Source organism: Electrophorus electricus, chromosome 6, assembly GCF_041902795.1.
Source record: "Electrophorus electricus isolate QZ-2024a chromosome 6, ASM4190279v1, whole genome shotgun sequence".
In the NCBI taxonomy this organism is placed as follows: domain Eukaryota; kingdom Metazoa; phylum Chordata; class Actinopteri; order Gymnotiformes; family Gymnotidae; genus Electrophorus; species Electrophorus electricus.
The window spans coordinates 5,325,001-5,343,176 of NC_137502.1; the positions used below are offsets into that span (position 1 = coordinate 5,325,001).

The window sequence follows — 18,176 nt, forward strand, 5'->3', positions numbered from 1 at the left end:
AGCCTGTCACGATAAGTTGGCCTCAGGTAAATGGAGGAACAGACAAGCCGTTCTGTGGTACAGCCTCCATGCATCGTCACTGGACACCAGCTTAGCACAGGAAAGCTCCCATTTAAACTTAAGAAGCAATTAAGCTGCTAAATGGTTACAAAGGTGTAAGGTCAAACGCACCTGTTTGATGCTACCTGGGCCCGTTTGGAGCCGCGCTTATCCACTGGTGAAATGAATGCTGTTGCTGGCTCGGGTTCCCAATGGGAGCAGGAGAGATTAGACAGCATGCTTTCACCAGCCAGCAGGGGGCGCTTCTATCATTTGACTGGTCTATCAAAGTACTTCTTTTCAGACCCATACCAGAGAATGAGGTATTATGGGTTAAAGGCTGGTGTGGGTATATGAGCTCAAATTATGCCATTTTAGAGAGCAGTAAGCAGTAAGAATCTATGTTAAGTAATAAAATAGCTGATATGACATTCATTCATTATTTATATATTGTACACATACCCACGTCTACACTCGCAAGCACAAAACTGTGGATAATCTTGATGTTTGTGTACCTTTACCACTTGGTAAATGGTCTTCATAATCTCGCCATTATCTCTCTCGGTCACACACACACACTCACACACACACACACACACACACACACACACACACACACGTGCGCACGCACACACAGCAAGCAGCATGTGATCCCATTAAAACTGCATTGAAGCAGAGGATCAGTTTAAAGATCTTAGAATGCTTTCACTAATGGGCTGCTAATTTCATCTTCATTTACAGTGTGTGTGTGTGTGTCTTCACAGTCACAGGAGACACAGTTCGAATAACGGGGGGGGAGTGTCTGACCCTCCATGGACCCGCCCCCCTCCCACCAAAAGAGGTAAAAACAACAGTTCAGAGGGGTCGAAACAATGCGTATCCATCTTACCTGTAATTGTAAATATTACAATACATTTCCTTGGGGAAAAGTTGACCCCCCTGATGTCAGTGTATAATCTGCACGACGGTTATAGATACAACTGAACACAGACTGGAGTGGGAGCGAGGGAGTTAAGGGAAAGAGATCTGAAAAAGAGAATTCTGGGTAGATAAACAGCACAGCATGTAAAATGCACACCTACTCCAGACTTCCCATAGAACCAGAATTTCAGTTCCTTACATGCCATGCCCAAGCTGAGTAAAACTGTTAAATCCAGCACAGGCCAAATCCAGTCAGTCTCCAAACGCTCCGATGTTAGGATAGAGGGAGCGAGCTCTCTTCGTCTCACTTTCGCATGCTGTACCTACCTCAGCCGGCGCCCCCTGCAGGCAGTGGAACATTTTACAGAACACCTGAAGGGAGGAAGGGTGCAGCAGAGGTGAAAAGCTTGTTCATCAGTCTCCCGTGGACCTAAACGCCTGCTCCTGACATCCAAGACAGTGCAAAAGCTGCCAACTGCAGTCTGCAGACATATCCTGAGGCTCCCTTTTCACGCAGGTACAGTTACCAGGACTGGGCGTCTACACGTGTGCGGCCGTATGAGTCTTTTTCCTCTCCTCCTCGTTGGAGAAATGGAGCGTGCTGGACAAGCGCACACGCCCGCATACACAATTCTGCCACCGCCGAACTCTTTAACTCCTGGTTAAAAATGTGATCTGCCGTAAAGAGAATGCGCTCAGGAAGACGTTTATGTGAGGACGAACGCACGGCGTTCACCTCGCTGCATTCCTGACCTGTTGCGTCCTGCATTGCTTTCACAACACGCAGCCTCGTGCTGACCTTTGCCCCACTGCAGGGCGTTTCCAACGCCCTCAGCACAGCCTGGCCTCGCTCCGTGCCTCACGCTCGCCACCCACACCACGCTGGACAGAAAGTACATGCTACCGCTATAGATTATCATGCAACACATGTTGCATAAATACACGTGTGTTGTGTGCACAATGTTCTTTGATCTGGTAGTCGTGGAAACAGGGACAGGATCCAAGCAGGCTTCTGTCCACACAGGTAAAGCAGGAGTCAAACCTGGTGTTTACACAGCTGTAGATTCTCTCTTTCTCTGTCTCTCTCTCTCTCTCGCTCTCACTCTCTCTCTCTCCTTAGTGCACATTTTTTTTACATCTATTACAGAGAAATGTTTTCAGGCTATGTTGTTCCAGACAGTGATTTGTTTGAGTATTCAGAGATTATAGCACATCCACTCTCGCTCACACACACTCACACACAGACACAGACAGAGAGACAGACAGAAATCAGACATATCCTCACCTCTTATCTGTCACATTAATTAGATCGCTCCTATGGCATCATACTCAAGGCAGTGCTGATATTAAGCTCTGGCCCATGATACTTTTCTTCAGGATGCCTTTCCAATCGAGTCAACAGGTTTACACATTACGCTGTGGCAGGGGCCACTCACACTCACATTCATTCAATGGAAAATATTCCATTTTGCTATAAGCATTTGTAATGTATAGTTATAGTAATGTGAGCCACTGTGTATATCTAATCTCTCCTTCAATCCCCTAGTACATATAAAAAAATCTACTGCCCCTGGCAACAGAATGAGGAGGACATGTCTATTTCACTCACCCTGAGGTGCATAATTAAGTCTGAATCCAGTTTAATATCATCATGGAAGTGAACAGAATTAGTAACTTTCACCGTGAATTCCATACGAAGGCTTGACTGAGTGGACTAAATGCAGCCTGGTCAGACCTCTCTGGTGCTTAGACTCACTCGAAGAAAATGACTGATTTTTATTTGATACATGCAAGCTTTTCCAAACCAGGCATCGGGGCCGGGAGGGGGAAAAAGCTCAAAATAAACCCTCACAATACTTTCCCCATTTTTGTTTAATCACATAATACCTCCATTTTTTCACTCCTCTCACTAACACACACACACACACACACACACACACACACACACACACAGACGAAAACACTTTCATAATACTGTCTAGAGCCTAAGGGCTGAAATAGCAAGTCTCAAGTGACACACACACACACACACACACAGCCTTCGGCTCCATCCCGTGGATGATGTCATCAGCCCAAGGCTGCTCTTATTCATTGGTGGTGTGCGTCACGCCTGTGCTGAGTTCTGAGACAAGCGTCACCAGACACCAGGCGCAGAAGATGAAGAAAGAGAAGAAAAGACAGGGGGTAAAAAAAGAAAAGTTCAAAGGGGGAGAGATGGCACCAACAAGATACAGTTTCACTTCATTTAGAGCCAAAGGCATACACAGAAACGAGGGAACCAATATACGACGCACCTCAAGACGCAGAGCGGTAGTGGGCGTGTCAGAAGTACGTTGAAGGGCCATGTTTATACAGACATGCACAACTCCACACTCACTAGCTGGAGGAACAGCAGGGGTTGCCTTGGAGACCAAGCTGTGAGTTTGAAGGGAAGCGGTGGGGTGAGGAGAATACTGGCGTGCCCCTGTTGCACTGCCACGTGTCAGTGTGGCTCACACTCAGAGCAGGTCTGAGCCTGTAGTCCTCTCACCTCTGACCCTGCTCATCACTCACCCTATCACACACGCCCACACACACACACACACAGACTTTTCTCTCTTATTAGGCCTGCCGTTTGTGAATGATAATGGTTTAGCAGGGCAAAGCAAGCTCATGTGAAAGCACTCTTGAGAGGAGCCCGATAGGTAATGTTCTCAATAAACACTGTTCATGCTCCTAAGCTGGTCAGCAAACACACTGAGCCCAGCCTAGAGCCCAGCCTAGTGCCTAGCCTAGTACCCAGCCTAGTGCCTAGCCTAGTACCCAGCCTAGTGCCCAGCCTAGTGCCCAGCCTAGTGCCTAGCCTAGTGCCCAGCCTAGTGCCCAGCTTAGTGCCCAGCCTAGAGCCCAGCCTAGAGCCCAGCCTAGAGCCCAGCCTAGAGCCCAGCCTAGAGCCCAGCCTAGAGCAGCGCAGGAGATGTGGGAGGAGGGGTAACATATCCAATACGTACAGTGGGACACACACACACACACACACACACACACACACTTGATTTGATTTGATTTGATATATAGACCTGAGTATTCACCAATCACATGGGAACCATGAGGCATAAACAAGAACAGCAACATCCAAAGGATGAACACAAGAATACAGCTGCTAACTCGCACACTGACATGCCTTTCCCATCAGGATACACCTAGCAGTCTCAATAAGCTGGCCAAGAGATGAAGTGGAAGCTGCCAACGTCAAGACCACAAACCTCCTCACAGCACTTGGGGCACTCCACCCACGGTCCAGCACCCTAAAGCAGTACGCCGGCCGTCAGGAAAGGGGGGAGGGGCCTACACCACATAAGATCTACTGCTTACATGAAGCAAACACAAATACATCCAAGCCATGACCTCCAAGGATGAGCTCATGAGGGAGTGCCTGTTTCAGATGGGGGACGTGGTCCCCATGGAAACAGAGGAGGTGCCATGGCAGCAGGAGTTCCTCGAGAGAATGTACCACCAACAAGATGGAGATGCAGACCAGGCATAGGAGCTGGTGAGACTATCCAACACCGGGTAGGCAGGGTGCAAGAGGCACAAGCTAGTGTCAGGGGTCACAAACAGGAACGTATGCACCCCAAAGTCCAAATGGAAGGAACACAGACAGTGGTGAAGGCAAGCAAAGTAAAGATCTTGTGGGATGTCCATATCCAGACAGATGTATGGCTGTACAGTGTATGAAGTAGTGATGCATCCACGAATCAACTACTCACTGTGTGTGTGTATATACAAACAGACACACACACATACAAATAAAGCTTAAAGGCCTCAGAAGTGTAGTACACACACAAACAAAATGCACACTAATGTCATCCATGTACATGGGGAAAACAGCACACACCCACACGCATCAGCTCGAATGAGCATCACACAGCTTGGTAAGGCAGGGGCTGAGCGGCATCAGTCCGGGGCAGAGCGGCATCGGGCAGGGAAGAGTGGCATCGGGCAGGGAAGAGTGGCATCGGGCAGGGAGAGCGGCATCAGCCCGGGGCAGAGCGGCATCGGGCAGGGAAGAGCGGCATCCGTCCGGGGCAGAGCGGCATCGGGCAGGGCAGAGCGACAACAGTACGGGGCAGAGCGGCATCGGGCAGGGCAGAGCGGCATCAGGCAGGGCAGAGTGGCGGAAGGCAGAGGCAGAGAGGCGGAAGGCAGAGGCAGAGCGGCGGCAGGCGGGGACACAGTGGCAGCAGGCGGGGGCAGTGTTTCCCTGGAGAGCAGGCAGGCAGAGGGCTGAGCTGTTTTTACTCCTGCAGAAGTGGAGTAGGCTAATGAAAAACGCAGGCCTACTTCCATGGCCAGCACACTAATAACAACTCTACACTGAGCCTCTGAACACTACATGTGTATGTATGTGTATGTGTGTGTGTGTGTGTGTGTGTGTGTGTGTGTGTGTGTGTGCACGGCTCGGAGGAACAGGCCTCCGCCGACCGGCCCGCTCCTGCAGAACAGTGCACGGGCGGGAGTCCGACTGCCCATCCGCAAAACTAATCCTAAAAACTAATCCATTCATCCTACAGCAATATCACAACGCAAACAAAGAGCACTGCACTCGGGAATATCACGATGGTAACGCAGAGCAACGCACATAGCAGGCAGAGGAGAGCACTACACTCAGACACTGATACACATCCATTAAGCGTGCTTTGCAGGATGGACTGGGTTGGGTCGTTCACGCAGTCACCCACGCCGTAGAGCCAAGTGACCGTGCACAAGCAGGCCTCGTGTTAAACTCCACAGAGACAACAAATGAATTCCTTCCCTTTCTATGTATTACCTCTATATTAAATGACAAAGTCATTACTCTGCGCAGCCGTTCCTCGGAAGATCTAGAGATGACAGCGTCTTTATCCTCAACGGCCACACAGAACCCAGGAGAAGGTGCGTCAACGGCGTCTGACAGAGCAGAGAGAGGGGGTGGGAGCAGCCGTGTGTGCCCCAGGGATGGTGTCCCTGCCAGCTTAGAGCCGGCACTGGCCTGGACTCGCTAAGCCCACTGCCAATCACCCGTCACCCAGCTGAGAGGGAGGAGTGGGAGTGTGTGTGTGTGTGTGGGGGGGAGTGTGCGCATGTGCAACTTTGGGGGGGTCGTGTTTCAGGCTGCGCTTTCCGACGACGTCCGGACCACCTCTGAGCAGACGGGCCGCTCCGTGCAGACTGACAGCTCAAAAACACTGACAACTCAAACGCAAAGCCGGAAGCAGCGAGGCGTCTGACCACCATGACGTGCCCTTCACCCGACGGTCCTTCTGCTCACGCGCTCGGTCTCGACTCTCTTCCCGTGTTTGTCCACGCCTGTCGCAGTGCGTCTGCTCCCCGCAGCGTCAAGGCCAGCGCCGTTCTGGAGCTGCGTGGGCCGCGCGCGACGTGGCCGGATCCCGGCGTGACTGCGCGCTCAGCCAGCCGGCGGAAGAGCCAAACAAAGTTGACGGTTTTTACAGGGATTACAGCGTACAGGTAACCAAGGCGTTAGCAGGCAGAGTGTTAGTAGAGTGTTGGGTAAATGCTTCTCAGCTAATTGTGATCACATGCTTGCTGAGGCTTTAGCTTATATGACATCATGGCTTTATTCTGACATAAACTTCAATCAATCAAGAAGGGAAGAATTTATACGCACACCTGTCTTCCCCTCACTTGTATAGGTCTAATTAGCTTTGTCATAATGATATACACAGAGGAAAACAACGTGCATGTTTATGATCAAACACACACACACACACACACCAAGATCATTGTATTTGCCTAGAGTCTAAGACAGAGGACATAGAAAAAGCATTCATAAAACAGTGGAACACACATCCACATCCTTCTCTCCCTCTCTCCACCCGTCCGCTTGTCTGTTTTCCTTCTCATTCCTGTCAGCCTCGGACAGTCAGAGCGAGTTATGGTCCAACGCTCATGATACATTCATCAGTCCGTGAATCCACATTCCCAGTGTAAGCCCAGGCTCGTTAAGGACTCCCTGCACTACCTGGGCACGAGCGTTCCCTTTCTCGTTGCCACAAAGAAAGTTTGGAACAACGTAAAACGTCTGGAAAGGTGTTGAGAACACTTTTTTTTTTTGGAATATCAGAGCATTCCACATTTAAACATTTCCCGGAATCTTTCATCGCTGATGCCTTTACTGTTCTGTTTTATAATGTTAATTATTTAAGCATTTGCTGTTAAATTCTGCCTTGCTGTTGCACAGTGAATGAATATAGTTTATACAATAGCAACATGATTTATTTGAAAACTTCACCCTTCATCTGTTTCCATGGTGTCATTGCCAGCACCATCAGTGGCTTTGCTGGCAGAGACATTCAGGTGACTATGGAAACCACATCCCTATAGGGTGCCCACCTCATGCTGGGCTGTGTTTGTGTGTGTGTGTGTGTGTGTGTGTGTGTGCGTGCGTGTGTGTGTGTTTGTGTGTTTGTGTGTGTGTGCGTGTGTGTATGTGTGTGTGTGTGCGTGTGTGTTTGTGTGTGTGTGTGTGTGTGTGTGTGTGCGTGCGTGTGTGTGTGATTTGGCACTGGTATAACACCCTAGGGCTGAGCCATCCACATCCTTACTGCGATAGCATGATGGACAGATGAGGACACCTTAACAGGCAGGAGAGAGAGGGTAAGAGAGAGGGACATGGAGAGAGAGGGTAAGAGAGGGTGAGAGAGAGGGTGAGAGAGAGGGTAAGAGAGAGGGACATGGAGAGAGAGCAAGAAATGGAGAACGAAACAGAGGAGGAGAGAACTGCACTTCAGCCAATTTGCCCAGACTGGTCACTGAAGCCAGGAAACCCAGACATCAGTCTAAGAGACATCAATCTTATACTCCATATAAACACACTGAACCAATGAGCAAATCCGAGCCAATCGGAGCACATGGCTGCACCAATCCCATGGCTCTGTCTCAAGGACACTCGAGAAAGAGCAAAGAAAAACAGCGTATGTGGTGATATGAGTGCAATCACATGAAAACCAATCAACTCTCTCATTACAGCAGCAGCTGTCATAGCTTCATCTGTACCAGTGACAGAGCATGACAGACGTCGAAAAAGATGAGGGGAAAAATGGGTGAGAAACATACCTGCCTAGACGGAAATGTCACCACAGGCATGTGAGTGAGGGTTTAAAGCTTTAGTGTGGAGGATCAGAGTGCTAGCATAGGCTAAATCCCCACTCTGGAGAGGATAGGTCTGGAGAAGACAGTCTTCTAAATAAATGACCTATTTTAATATAATGGATTTACAAGGTTGTGTGGGATGCTTACATACACACACTCACAAATACACACACACACACACACACACACACACACACACACGCGCGCGCACACGCGCGCACGCATGCACGCACGCGCATGCACGCACACGCACACGCGCGCATGCGCACGCACGCACATGCACGCACACGTGCACGCACACACACAGCTTCCCTCTTTGGTAAAAAGTCATTCTTCCTCCAAGGTTTCACCCTCATCAACAGAGACATGTTCATGTGAGCATCACTTATGTCTTCATCTGATCCCTTTTCCAGATGGCAAGAACACATGTTGACTGGCCATGAGTGGAAGGGACAAGGAGACGAGACAGGACGAGACAGGGCGAGACAGGGCGAGACAGTGGGCGGGTCCACTGAGACAGTGCTCTGTCCTCTCTGAGATCTTTCAGGTGACTCCTTACCTTTTTAAAACCTTTTCCCAGTGGGAGGCACACTGCAAATAACATCTGTTATTGCCTCTTTATTATCATGTCCAAACCTGGACACATTTAGCCTCTGGTCCAGTTTTTAGTGGTCACAATTCCATCTAACTGTATTTTATAGAAAGCTCCAGTGATGTCTTCTGGACCTTGGCTATGACAGTATTGTAGTATAGTAGCTTCAGCAGTGGTGTACAGCGCGTGTGCCAGACGCACCGATCACGTTTTCACTGTATTGTTGCCAAAACAATAACTGCAGCTAATGCTTTTATTGTTCTCAGTCTGCTGCTCGACTCTACCACACTGCTGTAAGTCAGCTATGTTTCTCTCTGTCTTTTAATTTAACTCATTTTTCTTTTTTCTCTCTGACTAGATGGTGTGCAGTCAACAGGTCAATGCCCTCATTCCACACACTACCCATTAAGCTGCATGTGATTAACATTCCTGTGTTTGTCTAACGAGTGCTCCTACACACACACACACGCGCACACATGCACACACACTATGCATGCACACAAACGCAAATTTAAACTTGCATTCATACATAAGCTCGCATTCATGCACACTCTCTGCACTGGCTCTGTCATGCACTGAGAGCTCTGTGTCTACGTTGCACAGTCTGGACAAAGAAAGGCCCATTTCCTGAGCAGGGCGCAGTTAGCATGCTCCGTGTGCCTCGGCCCTATCGCTACGAGATCGAAGGAGATAAGAGAAATAACAAATCACCCAGCACGGAGCTTAAGTTTCCTCTGTAGCTGCTCTGAGCAGCACACTTTATCACTCCTTCACCCACACAAGTACAAGCAGCGGTGCTCAGAGGCTTTAGAAATGCCAAAGCCACGCCACGAGATTGGACAGGACAATGAAGCCAATTGAGGCAAAATGTGTCATCAAAGTGACGGTGATAGCAAGTCTCAATTTAATATAAATGCCATATTAAGACATTTCATCAGAAAGTCCCCATTAACATCACTATGTCCAATGGCTCAACATATTATGAAAGAAATTTACTTTACATGATGATAAACCTAAATATCCAAATATCCAAACCTAAAACCAGGGCATCACTGGAAAACTCCGAGAACTGGCTGGTGAGAAGAGCTTCAATGTCTCCAACCGGACTGCTGCCTGGGATTTTGCTGAAGAGGAGTGTGTGCGTGTGCCGAACAGGAGTGCGTGTGCCAGACAGGAGTGAGTGTGCGTGCGCATGGCACAGTTGCTCAGCACTGCATCTGCCCGCGCGGGACGAGGACGCTGGTGTCGGATGAGCCGAACGTTTCCCCGCTGGATCTGCACCGGAGCCTCTGGATCAACGAGATCCTCATGGGAGAACTGCGGATAAGATCCAGCAGCCAGAGGGGGGGCCGGATCGCCACGAGCTGCTCTTGTGGCGTTCGGCTGCAGCGTTTGCGATGCTGTAACGTGAAACCAGGATCGATGGAGCTGGCAGTCAGTGTTATGCTGGTCAGGAAAACAGCTTAGCAAAGCTAAACACATTAAAACAGGCACACAGTCACTTATATATGAGGACAAGATTTCCTCATTTTGCACAGTTTCTTTGAATGCTTCTGCACCATTTAAACATCAGCAATCTCTCTCTCACACACACACACATACACACACAAACACACACATATACACACACACACACATACACACACACAGGCCCACTGCCTCTTCCACTGTTTATAAATATTTACAGTCCCCATCTTCTCAAACATGTGCAGATGCACTCCTGCAGTGAGAAAAAGCCAACATCAGCGTGTAGGAAGAGGAACAATGCAGGAAGTCAGAACAATCGCTCTCCCAGCTGGTGCCTGTTCAGTTCCCATCAACGCGTCAACAGCTAGAGCTAAGCGTGCGTGCATGTGCGTGTGTGCGCGCAGCTGTGTGCACACACATCATTCACTCGCACGCTTCATCAATCTGCCACCGCTCGCCACGCCGACCGGCCGTCACAAAAGGTGTTAATGAGGAGACAAGAGGGCATCCCCGAACCCCATAGGACACACCCCATCAGAGGCCCCGCCCTGAACGGGCAAGCACACGAAGACGGATGAGGCGGCGCCCGGTCCCCAAGGAAGACAGAGAGCGGGTCCGCCAAGAGTCCCACTGCCCTCTGGGTAGAGCGGCGTGTGGCGTCACGCATTTCGACAATTTCGAACCGACTTTTACAGATGTCGCAGCGTCAAAGAGAGTGCAGAGGAGCGTGCGATGAGAGCGCGCGTGAGACGCCGACGTTCAACAGGAATCAGAGGTGATTCACAGCAAACGTGCGGCATCGCCCCATTCCTGAGCGCCGCTCAAGGGACTAAATCCGTCACTGAAGAGGAGAGGGAGAGAGGGAGAGAGGGAGGCGGAGCCTCTCTGCCCTTGAGCCCGGCAGAGACTGATATCCATCCGTTTCATTTCCGCACATTTCTCCCCCGAAGCTTTCGGAAGGGGAGTGGGAAGGAGGAAGCCAGCTTTCCACTCTGAGGGAGCCCAGCTCCTGGACTGTGAAACACATTGTGTGTGTGTGTGTGTGTGTGTGTGTGTTTGAGATAAAGGTCAGATACTCTGTCATTAGCAACTTCCAAATGATGAATGGTTTTCAGGTGTCACAGGATTTGTTTAAACCAGTAATCTGAGTCATTCTACCTCACTAAAAAAAAAAACAAGGTTACAGAGGTCACTGAGCACTATAAACAGCTTGAATACCTGTGCAACATAAGACCTTACAGTGGGAGACAATGACAGTCTTTAAAGTGTGTCCAGAAATAAAACAAGGCTCATCACATACTATATATGTAAACGTATATAGGGGCTAGCTTTAGTGGATGTATCATAGTGATGCATTCTATTCGTGTGTGTGTGTGTGTGTGTGTGTGTGTGGACCTCTCCCAAGGCCACAGCTGAGGCGAGCCTTAGTGGCTCAGAAAGGCATTTGCTGAAAGCCAAAGTTAAGCAGACTTGCATCCCTGCTCCGTGCCATAACACCTCCGTTACCATAAACACTGTGCAGATGACGTCCTCCAAAATGAGGCCGGTTGGGTGGGGAGCATGGTTCTCCTATCCCCGGTCCATCGTAACCGTCACTTGGCCTCTGTCTGAGTGGCCAGGCTGTCCCTCTACAGCCTCTGCCATTTCAACATTCCTCTTCCTCACATCTATTACAGGGGATTGCAGATAAAGGGAGTATCCGGAGAAAGGCTTCTGGGTCTTTGTATGCATGTTCCTCTGAAGCCTGGAGCTCTGCTGAGTGTGTAACGTGCAGCCTGGTGCCATGGGAGGGGCTCACTCCACCGCTGGGCTGTGCGAAATATGGGCCGGGTCGGCTGCTCCAGCTCCCAGCGCCCGTGGAGGGGCCGAGCTGCTGGGCTCAGACTTGGACAGACAGAAAGAGAGAGAGAGAGAGAAAGAGAGAGAGAGAGGGGCTGCATTCCTGTGTGGCGGTCCAGGAGTCTGCAGAACCGCTTGCCAACCTCTCAGCGAAGCCCAGAAAGCCTTCCGGCCACGCAGTGCTAACGCCGTGGAAACGCTCGCCAGGGGCTGATTTGCAGCTCTGTTTTTGTAGTTTTAAGAGTGCGAAGCTGAAATCTGAAATTTGAGCAACGAGCTTGTTTGTCCCCTTGCATAGTCTGCTGAAGGGAATTTAAGTGTGTGGAATGCTGGAAAAGCAGCAAGACGTGCATTGCAGACATGGAGGTGCACATCAACAAGATTCACACACACACACACACACACACACACACACACACACACACACACACACACACACACACACACACACACATTTTGCGCTTGACCCACTCTGCTTATCCCTGTCCACCTTCCCTCCTTATGGATCCTCGCTTCCTCTCCCATCTTCTCTCCATCTTTCCATCTTTCCCTCGTCCATCCTCTCTAAAGCCCCACCTCACGAGCCTCTCCTCTTCTTCCCCATAAAATGGCAAACGCTCCGTGAACGAGCAGCAAATTGCTTGCCCTCTCGGTTCACGTCCAATTCGGCTCTGGCGCCGAAGATGGTGGGCGGACAGATGACACGCTTGGCGAGGGGGGTGCCGGGCCGAGACTGATGCCCGGCCTCAACGCTCCCTAAGCAGGTCCGACTGGCATTTGCCCATCAAATCCAATGCACACGCACACGCCGCGTGTCAAGGCCAATCCCTCTGTGCCACGGATAAACGGATCCTTCCCCACTGCTCAAGCACTTGCACTCGACTTGCCGACTCCTTTTGGCTAGCGCTGGTTCCGTCTAGCCCGACCCAGTCTAAACGGCATAACCTTCAGCTGCAATCCCGGCCGCCAGGCTCCCAATGAATCTCATTACAGAACTACTGTTCCTGGATCAGTTTTTACCGATTATTGGATCAATAATGACAAAGACCACAAAAAAAAACCAAAAAAAAAAACCCCATGCCTGAGAGAAGCTAAGCTTCATACGCCAGAAGCCATCATCCATGCAGCTCAACTCCCTGAACGGCAAACGCAAAGTCTCACTGAGGAGAGGAGAGAAGGAGCAGGGGGTAATTTACATTTACATTTACGGCATTTAGCAGACGCTCTTATCCAGAGCGACTTACAAAAGTGCTTTGTCATTTACTCATAGAATATCTTAGTACAGTAGGTTAGAATCAAACATACCAATGAACTAGAATACTGTAGAATACAGGCATGAATGCTGATACCTAGAAGAGCAAAATACATCAGGTCTATCTTAAACAATGATAAGTGCTATAAACAATAAGTGCTAGAGTTTGTTAAACAACATAAACAGTACCCTACAATAAGTACTAAATTAGTCAGTCAATAAGGGAGCAGTGTCAGTTGTCCTTTAAATATTCTGTAAATAGATGGGTCTTCAGTCTGCGTTTGAAGACTGCAAGGGACTCTGCCGTCTAGACAGCAAGTGGGAGTTCATTCCACCATCTTGGAGCAGGACAGAAAATAGTCTCAATGCTTCTCGTCCATGAGACCTGAAGGTATTTCAAGCCGAGCCGTACTTGAGGGTCGAAGTACTCGAGGTACGGATCGGGCTTTGACCACCTCATGCATAAAGGGGCTGGTCCATTTTTTAATTCACGAGATGTTTGCATGCTGCTGTACTGCATGCTGCTGCGCGCAGAACCAGTGACCTGCGACCCTGTAGAATCGAATTGTCTCTGAATTACAGAGTTCTTTAAGTGGTGCTTTCAAATGAAGCCTGTAATTGCAGTGCTGCAGTGGAACACAGTAGTTTCCATGCACCATGTGCTGCTGGCCAAGCAGGGGGAACATGTGCTGAAGCTTGAAACCTGAAACTTGACAGAGCAGCACAATGCCACATGTGGCCTCATACACACTTTGTTATTCAGACATGCTTATTACGACATCTTCTACCTGTTTTCAAGGTATCCATGTAATCATCCACTGAAAAACCATGGAAAGCCGTATCTAGTCTCCCTGACCCAGATTGCAGTGGGCAACACGGAAGATGGATTCCTTCTGTGCTGTCAGCTGCCTAAAACCATGCCTTCTGCATTCTTGGTTTGTTTTTTTTGCCTCCGGGACTCTGACGTCTGCACTTTAAAGGACGACCTCTCCAGGGCTGGAGCTTGCTCTGCTCCGTTTACTCCTGAATTTACAGTAATTCGCCATCTTCTCCCTTTATGGATGTGTGACGGCGCGTCGTAAAAGCTCTGGCGTTGGCAACCGGGGTGAAATACGGCCTCGCGTCTGGGCCGAAGAGGAAATGCGCGAGACTGCGAACACACATGCACACAGCAACGGAGACAGTTGTGGAGCAGGCCTCTCGCACACGCTCCCTAATGAGATACACACACATCCCAGTCAAGAAGGAGGAAAAGAGCAGAGTCAGCGTGTCCCAGACACCCTGGGGGAGGAAGCGCGCCTGCGCGCGGATGCAGGCAGAAACGGTCGAGCGAAGGGCTTTCACGCTGTGCGCTGGGAGGTAAACATTTGGGAATGTGGAGGGTGAGTGTTTGGGCTCTAATCTCTCACCTCCCACTGTGAGGAGGCTGAGAACTCGGGACGGGAATAAAAAAGCCCATCTCTCCCCAAATCGATGCGCTCCCAAACGGAGCCGCTGTAATAACGCATATAATGCTTCCGATATCCGCTGGCTTAAGCCCAGGGGCAGCGCCGGAAAGGTCGGCACGCTGGCGGGAGAAGACGGGCGAGCCAGGCGTGGGGTTAGCTTCACCTCTGATGGTAATCCGCTCGTGCTCACGAGAGGGGGGAAACGATCTCTCCCAGCTTTGACACAAATCATGATCATCCACTGTGGCTGACTCTTGCCAGCTCATTCTCCCTCGCTTAGTGCACTTTACCATGCACCGTTGCTCTCATTCTCACACACACACACACACAGATATATATATATATATATATATATATATATATATATATATATATATATATATATATATATATATATATATATATATAAACACATATACACACACACACATTCATGTTCTAAATTCCCAATCACACCTCCATATACCTCCCATCATAGAAAAGGTCAACAAGAGGGAAAACCATGACAGGTTCCGAATGAGACATTTCCAAGAGAGCAATGTGTGTGTGTGTGTGTGGTTGGGTGTGTGTGTGGGCGCATGTGTGTGTGTGGTTAGGTGTGTGTGTGTGTGTGTCTAGGTGATGATGGAGGTCATACTGAATCACGGAAGGCGAGCAGAGGCCACCTCATCCATCCCCACGTAGGTTGAAATAAATTACATTAATTATGCATGGCTCCCTCAGCGTTTATCAAAACGATTACACAAGTCTTCCGCACAAACCTCTCTCCGCCTTCAACGGGAACATTCAGCTCCATCACAACGGGCATGCTAACTGTACGGGGGGAAAAAAAGGTCTGGAATGTTCCATTTATGTGCTGTAATCCATCAATTATGAAATTGAATTGTGCCAGATCTGTGCATACATTATGCATGGTGCAGTTATAATGTAATGCACTTAACCTTCACACGGATTAGCAGGGCTTCATACACCAGTGAACGCAAAGTGCAACCGCTTCACCCTACCACAGCCAGATTATGAACAACAAGTAAAGGGGACACACACACACACCTTTCCCCATATCTTACACACACACACACACACACACACACACACACACACACACACACACACACCTACCCAGGCACACACTGCTGATTGGACAGGAGCTGTAGTCACTTAAGGGCTTAATGAAGACACACTCATCAGATCATTAAAAGAGGAGCAGACAATGTCATGCCTGAAGCCCACAGAGCATTTCAGCAGACAGGGCTGGTCGTTAATTCACTCCCTTCCACAAATGTGCGTTTGTCCCACACTCAGACACACTCACTCACACTCAGACACACTCACTCTCAAATTAGAGACTCAAGATCACACACACACTCAGACTAGAGGCCAATACAGACTTCCAGTGTTTGAACGGCAGCTCACGAGCCAATGAGAGGCAGGGACTACTAACCCCGCTCTCATTCAGAGGGGACGATTAGCAGGTGGTGTGATGTGACGTAGCGATGCCAAACAATGCCAGGGCACCATCTCTCCAGAGGCAATGGGTGGGACCACTGACAGAGCGTAGCCTGGACAGCAGGCGGAGTCACGTGTCCCGGTCGTCATCGTCTTGTAGTCATCACGTCACCTCTCAGGTCCTGTCTTCCGGGTTTCCCCCTGCTGTGCTTCCTTCGCTCATCTCCCATCGCTCCTGGCATTCGGAGAGTGGAGATCACCACTACAGACGGACCTGTGAGAGTACGCTGGGCACAAGAGCGCTCGTTCCAGGTGGGCCGTTTCACTGCTGTGTCCTGCCTCCATCTCGTCTTCCTCTCCTTCGCTACTCTCGCTCCTGCTCTGATCCATCTCGTTTCAGCGCTGCTCCTTCTTTATTGACGTTTTCCTGCATTCTCTCCATCTCCTGACCTCGGCCTCCTTTCAGCCAGCTTTCACTTTATGTTTCTGTCTGCTACTCCTTGTGCGCTCTCTCTCTCTCTCTCTCTCTCTCCCCGCCATTCCTTCTCTTCACATGACCATCCTGCTTGCTCACTTACCTCCCTGCCAAGCCACTCTGCATTTCAAATGAAGATCAATCCTCATATGACCTGCCTCCCTTTTTCTCTCTCTCTCTCTCTCTCTCTCTCTCTCTCTCTCTCTCCTGCCCTCTCTCTACCCAGTCAACTAGTGACTTCAGGGGTAAGTGAGGCAGTGAATGCTTGGCCCACCGTCTCTGGCCCCATGCCTCACACACGCAGCCCAATCAAAGGAGGAGCAGGAATAATCAATGGAGTGCCGTTAACACTGCCACCGCATACTTCACTGCAGAGATTTACCACCGCTGTGATAGCATGGTTTGGCTCTGGCCCTGAAGCACAATCACACACGTATGTTCACACGGGATCTCTCAAACGCTGAGCTCCCCCCAACACAAACTCACATATACACACAAACACACTTACACACATTTACATATGATCCTGCTTTCATGCTGCATCACAATGTGGATATACGGTAAATTTTAGCACAATACCAGACGTCAGCCAAACATGTCAACACACTAACAAACAAACACACACACACAAAATCTCTCTTGCTCCTCTCTGTTACACATATCAGTAAACAAAATATGCAAACAAGGCATGCAAACGTCTGTACACACACAGACTAAATCCAGCCAATCACACACACACACGCACATGCACAGACACACACGCACACATATACACATACACAGAGACACACACGTCATCAACAGCCTCGCAGCAGAGGAAGAGATTTACAGCACAGTGGAACAATAGAATGGGTTACACTGAGTTCACAGCCTGACCAAGAAATGGCCAGAAAACACTGCATTTCATTAGCAGCTCAGCGGAGACATTCACTACACTCACACACTTTCTCTCTCTCACACACACACACAAACATACACACACAACCATGTCACAATCAGAGCTTGCACTCTGAAGTCTCTGCTACACTACAAAGCCCGGCATGATCCACTGGCACACCATCAGGCCCACTGCAGAGAGATCCAGAGTGTCTCTAATATGTTTGACCGCTGCGGTGAGCGGAAGAGCCCCTGTGCGCGTTGGCTACAGCTCTGGAAAGAGTGAGTGACCAAGGCACGGCGAGGAAAATGACACCAGGTTTTGAAATCGGCAGGACTGAGCTTAAATTTCACAGCGAGCTGTTTCCACAACCACCTCACTGCAAAAAACACACCTCAGCAGTGCAGCTCAGCAACACATGCATGCAACACACACACACACACACAGAGAAACTAAAATACTTGAAAAAGTGACATAGCATAAAGACTAGAACCTGGGGAGCCAACAGTGGCATGGCAATATCTGAACAGACAGAGAGTCTGTGAGATAAAGATGGTGACAGAGAGAGAGAGAGAGAGAGAAGAGAGAGAGAAGAAGAAGAAGAAGAAGAAGAAGAAGAAGAAGAAGAAGAAGAAGAAGAAGAAGAAGCAGGAGAAGGACAGAGAGAGGGAGAATGAGTGTCCAGACAA

At 49.5% G+C, this 18,176-nt stretch overlaps 1 protein-coding gene across 6 annotated transcripts in view; it reads right to left on the reverse strand.

The window, feature by feature from the left end:
- bcar1 (BCAR1 scaffold protein, Cas family member) overlaps positions 1-18,176 on the reverse strand; it is a 64,228-nt gene that overhangs the window by 38,390 nt on the left and 7,662 nt on the right. For 2 of the 6 annotated variants that reach the window (XM_081716684.1, XM_027003958.3), the window contains exon 2: positions 1,288-1,332. The exons of 3 other annotated variants lie outside the window; for them this stretch is intronic. In XM_081716684.1, coding sequence (XP_081572810.1) covers positions 1,288-1,332 — 45 coding nt within the window. Of the gene's footprint in view, positions 1-928; positions 1,073-1,287; positions 1,333-18,176 lie in introns of those variants that run through there. One more of the 6 variants, XM_027003962.3, reaches the window with a different exon arrangement.